The following is a 5715-nucleotide window of genomic DNA, read 5'->3' on the forward strand; positions in this document are numbered from 1 at the left end:
GATGAAGAGAAAGACAACTCTAATTCTATGCCGGTAAATCCATCTGAAGGGAATGAAAGCCAAACAACTACACTGTTTGCAGAAAGTGAAGCTTTCCCCGAAGTATTGCCTGACCTACCTTTGCAAAGCCTAGATATCAGAATTTCCGACAGGCTAGGAGCATCCCCTACTGCTGAAGGGTTCTCTATAACAGAACCTGGAACTCCAGTTCATGAAATCGTTACCGCGACAATTGAAGAGAGATTGCATAGGGCCATACAAGAGATGAGCTAATAGGGTTAGTTAGACCAGATGACATTATAACTTTGTCCCTCTTTGCCAGAATTTAGATATGACGGGTTCAAAGTTTAAGTTCTTAAGATTGAATTCATTGCATTTCTGTAATTATGAGTTAAGAATTTAATATTCGTTGAAATTCTTCTAATTTACTACTTGTTCCTTGTGTTGAAATTACTGTATTTGCTTTTCATAATTTCTAATATGTTTTACTTGAGCCAAAGATCTATGAAACAAGGTAGGATTAAGGCTGCTTACACGCCATCCTCCTCTTTTCTGCTGTTGGAAACTCACCGCTTAGTCGTTCCCTTCAAACCAGTTAATGTATATGTTCATTTCAACATTTTATCTAATATCCATGCAGTGTATACATTATTACTTCGTTAATTCACTTAATCAAAGATAACTTGAATTATTTGGTGTATAATCCGATGGAAGTAAGTATTTACCTCTCTGCTTGATGTGCAAACAATTTACTGAGAACGTGTAAGATAAAAGCCACGTTATATGTGCTACATAGTCTGAGACGGATATAGCTCTTTTGTATTGAGTTCATCTGAATCCAGTATTTTTTATGCGGTGCACAAATTTATGTGTAAGAAATCTCTAAAATTGAAATAAATAGTAATTATGAACCCATAATTTTAAATACGTAATGGGTTCAATGATATGTCTCAAATATTGAAACCATAGAACTTAAATTCAGGATCGAGGATCGGTCTTTGAACGTAATGGCCTTAAAATCTCAATTAGAAGATAAGCTGAGAGACAATAGCTTGTACTACTTGGTTAATATTTAGCCACAAGTTTTTAATCAATCATGGTTAGTGGTGGCAAATGAACGGGTTGGGTCAAATTTGGGCAGGTTGAAAATGGATAAACCTAAAATGAGTAATAATTCAACCCGTTCATAATTGATATAGGTAAAAATGGATTGGGTAACAAATGAGCTAGGTAAAATACTAGTTTACCCATATTTTCATGAGTAAATAGTACTCTACTTAAGAATTCAACTTGGAGAAAATACTTTAGTCTTTTTTTATATGAAAAATGTTGAAAATACTTCATTTAGTTTTACTGTAACATAAAAGTCAAAAAAAAAAAATCCTATAACTTTTCAATATAAAATAAATTTATGTAATAACAAGGGAAAAATTATTTTTAATTTCAAAGTAAATGAATATTTGTATTTTAGGACTAAAACATGTTTAATGCACTTCAAGCAATGTGAACACCAATACATGATTTGCTTATTTTACACTATTATTTATTATCCAATATAAAATTAAACAAATAAAAAAATATAATTATAATTAACAAAAGAAATGTACATTTAAAATATATATTTTTGGAGGGCCAAAGACTTTACCTTTTCAATTACAAGAAAAATAATTAGTTCTATAGAACATAAAAAGGAAGAGAAGTTACAATATTTTTAGTGATATCATGAATTTTGAGTGAATAAAAATTAGAAGCTTAACTCATTTGGCTAATCCATATTTTACCCATATTGTTATGGGTTGAATATGGGTATCAACCCATATTTTACCCATGTAAAAAGTCACTCACCCAACCCATTAAAATATAGGCGGATTGGGTGAATTACCAAAATATGGGCTCATTTTGCCAGCACTAATCATGGTGTATATAATAAAGACACGTTCAAAAGTTTAGCAGCCGCAGAAAAGAAGCATAGACTTCAACTATTCTCTTAGTTGAAAACTTCAACTTTGCTCATTCTGTCCACATTAATAATGGTTTGGACCCATACAAGTCAAGGTCTTTACTGATTGAAGTATAGCAAATTCACTGGTTCTGTACAGAATATCGTTACTTGCACAAGCACAACTCCTTGCCTAACTCTCAGACTACTTTCTACCAGAGTTTTTCAAATGAGAAATCCAAGATGCCATTTCCTAGTTCTATTCATTCAACTTGTGTCTATCATTAGCTTTTGTCACTACATAATGCCAATGAGAGGTGAAGATAATAACTCTAGTGCTGTAAAGGTGGATGTGGGTATAATTCTTGATATGGAAACAGATGTGGCAAAAGTAATGCACACATGTATTTTACTAGCAATTGAAGATTACCATGCTGCCGCTAGTCGTACTGCCACTAGGATAGTACCCCACTTAAGGGATTCCGAGAAAGATGATGTTGAAGCAGCATCCGCTGGTATATTCTGATCCATGATTTACTTCTGTTAAACTAGCATATCATTCTCTCTTTTCGTCTGTTTTTCACTTTGGAACGATTTCTTATAGTCTGATTGTGTATACGCAGCCATATACTTGATAAAAGATGTCCAAGTACAAGCTATCTTTGGGCCACAAATGTCTACACAAACTGATTTTGTGATTGACTTGGGGAACAGAGCAAAAGTTCCTATCATATCTCCAGCAACAAGTCCTTCACTTTCTGTCAAGGAAAATCCCTTCTTCATCAGAGGAGCACTTCCTTCTTCCAGCCAGACTAAAGCCATTGCAGCAATTGTTAAAAACTATAATTGGACAAAGGTTGTAATCATCCACGAGGATAGCTCCATTGGAACTGGGATAGTTCCACATCTGACTGATGCCTTACTGGAAATCAACGCTTTAGTCCCCTATAAAAGTGCTATTTCTCCTTCAGCCAGTGATGATCAAATCCTCAAGGAGTTACACAATTTGAATACAAAGCAAACCACAGTGTTCATTGTGCACTTACAACCATATCTTGCCTCACGCCTTTTCCTCAAGGCCAAAGAAGCTGGGATGATGAGCAGTGGATATGCATGGATCATCACAGATGTGCTAACGAGTTTTCTGGACTCAGTAGATCATTCAGTCATTGAGTCATCAATGCAAGGTGTTCTAGGTATAAAACCTTATGTTCCAAGATCAAATGACCTTGACATGTTCACCAAGAGATGGAGAAAGAGATTCTGTCAAGAGTATCCAGACATGGACCCAGTTGAACTCAATGTTTTTGGGCTATGGGCATATGATGGAATCACAGCATTAACAAAAGCAGTAGAAAAGGTTGGTGGCACTGCCATTCCAAAATTCAAGAAAGCGGACACTAGAAAGAACTTAACGGACTTGGACACACTTGGAACTTCAGAATTGGGGTCTCTGCTCATTCACTCTATGCAAAACACAACACTAAAAACAGGTCTAAGTGGTGATTTCTGCTTCGCTAATGGAGAATTGCATCCTTCCCCATATCAGATTGTGAATTTTATTGGGACAGGACAGAGAACCGTTGGATTTTGGACAGAGAAGGATGGCATTTCGTACAAACTGAAGATGAATGGTGAAACAGCTAAAACTAATAATAAGCAACTAGGGGTCATCATTTGGCCCGGTGAATCTATTACAGTTCCGAGAGGATGGAAAGTAGTTACAAGTGGGAAGAAGCTAAGGGTTGGAGTTACTGTCAGTGGACAGACGAACGAATTCTTTATAATAAAAAGAGATTCAAAAATACAAGCACAAGTTGCAGCTGGTTTATGTGTAGATTTCTTCAACGAAGTCATCCAATATTTACCATATTCTGTCCCTTACGAGTTTATTCCAATTCTGATACCAGATAGCCCCACTTCCCCAGACTATGATCATCTTTATTACACGGTAATACCAAATCCTTGTGTAAAATGACCTCTTTGGTCAAATACCTTACATGCTCCTTTCTGGGGACTTTCTTCTCTACTTTCTACTTTTGCTCTGACTGAGGAAGACCAACCATTAGTAGTGCAATAATCATTGTTTGCCTTGAACCAGGAATATGATGCAGTCGTAGGTGATTTGGCCATTTTAGCGAGACAATCTGATTATGTGGACTTTGCATTACCTTTTTCAGAGTCGGGTATTGCCACAGTTGTGCCAGTTAAGGATGCTGATAGAAAGAATATTTGGATTTTCTTGAAACCTCTAAAGAGCGAGCTCTGGATAACAACTGGAGCTTTCTTCGTCTTCATTGGTTTTGTGGTTTGGGTACTCGAACATCGTGTAAACAAAGAGTTTCGAGGACCCAAACACAAGCAAGTTGGGATGATATTCTGGTTTTCTTTCTCAACTCTCGTTTTTGCTCATAGTAAGTCTCTAACAGTCTAACTCAAAGGAAGCTTTAAGATTTCTCATTGTTTCTCAACATATCATATGTATGGCTGGTTGTTGCAGGAGAGAGGGTAACAAGTAACTTAACAAGATTTGTGTTGATTGTATGGGTTTTTGTGGTTATGGTGCTGACATCAAGTTATACAGCCAGCTTAACATCTATGTTAACAGTGCAACAGCTTCCACCTACTATAACAAACCTTAATGATCTCATCAAGAATGGAGAATATGTTGGGTATCAAGAAGGTTCCTTTGTTGTTAACTTCTTGCTGCGCATGCAATTTGACAGCTCCAAGTTAAGAAGTTATGGCACATTGGAAGAGTACAATGATGCGCTCTCAAGAGGAAGTAAAAATGGAGGTGTTGCTGCAATTATTGATGAACTACCTTATCTCACACTCTTCCTCAACAAATACTGCAGGAAGTATATTATGGTTGGTCAAAATTACACGACTAATGACTTTCGACTAGTAAGATTCTCTCTGAATCTTTTAACTGGAAAGGTTTCATAACTGAAGTTATATTACTTCACCCAATCTAATGCACTTTTTCTCCACAATTTCTTGTAGGCATTTCTGAAAGACTCGCATTTAGTACCTGACGTCTCTAGCGCAGTCTTGAAGGTGAATGAGGGAGGAGAGTTTACGAAAAAGGGTATACAGAAATACACTAGAAATGACACAGCTTGTCCACAGAACAATGGGACACCTGATAGTCTCACACTAGATAGTTTTAAGGGCCTTTTTCTCATAGCTGGTGTATCAGCAGGTTCCGCGCTTCTCATATTCTTCTTCATTTTCCTTTATCAGAATAGAGAAATCTTAGCCACTGATGATTCAATACAGAAAAGGCTTGCCGCAATAGCAAAAGTCTTTGATGAAGAAAAAGACAACTCTAATTCTAAGTCAGAAAAGCCAGAAGCCAATGAAGAAAGCCAAACGTCTACAATACTGTTCACAGCAAGTGAAGCTTCCCCTGAAATATTGCCCGATCTCCCTTTGCAAAGCCTAGAAATCAGAATCTCCGATGGCCTAGGAGCATCCCCTGCAGATGAAGGGTTCTCTATAACAGAACCTGCAACTTCAGCTAATGAAACCATTACAGAGACATTTTAATTTTGTAACTCTTGGCCTTGATTTTTGCGTCAAGAGGCAGCTTCAGAACTAGATCTGATGGATTTAACCTTGGATGGTTGTCACCTATTGTATTACTGCATTCCCTGTGTACCAATTTATGTGGCAACATTTTGATCTAAAACATTCATTGACCATTTGGTGGCTATAAATCATCTACTACATCATCTTACTTATTCTAAAAGTGGAAAGCCCCATAGTTGAAA

At 36.7% G+C, this 5715-nt stretch overlaps 1 protein-coding gene across 1 annotated transcript in view; it reads left to right on the forward strand.

Annotated features, from left to right (window-relative positions):
• Window positions 1-5698, forward strand: part of LOC125874918 (glutamate receptor 2.2-like) — a 17062-nt gene extending 11364 nt beyond the window's left edge. Inside the window, exons 2-6 of the mRNA XM_049555965.1 lie at window positions 2286-2454; window positions 2563-3890; window positions 4041-4353; window positions 4440-4846; window positions 4946-5698. Coding sequence (XP_049411922.1) covers window positions 2286-2454; window positions 2563-3890; window positions 4041-4353; window positions 4440-4846; window positions 4946-5491 — 2763 coding nt within the window. The 3' untranslated portion in view covers window positions 5492-5698. The remainder of the gene's footprint in view (window positions 1-2285; window positions 2455-2562; window positions 3891-4040; window positions 4354-4439; window positions 4847-4945) is intronic.
• The last annotated feature ends 17 nt before the right edge of the window (window positions 5699-5715 follow it).

This window comes from Solanum stenotomum, chromosome 8 (genome assembly GCF_019186545.1).
Source record: "Solanum stenotomum isolate F172 chromosome 8, ASM1918654v1, whole genome shotgun sequence".
NCBI classification, from domain to species: domain Eukaryota; kingdom Viridiplantae; phylum Streptophyta; class Magnoliopsida; order Solanales; family Solanaceae; genus Solanum; species Solanum stenotomum.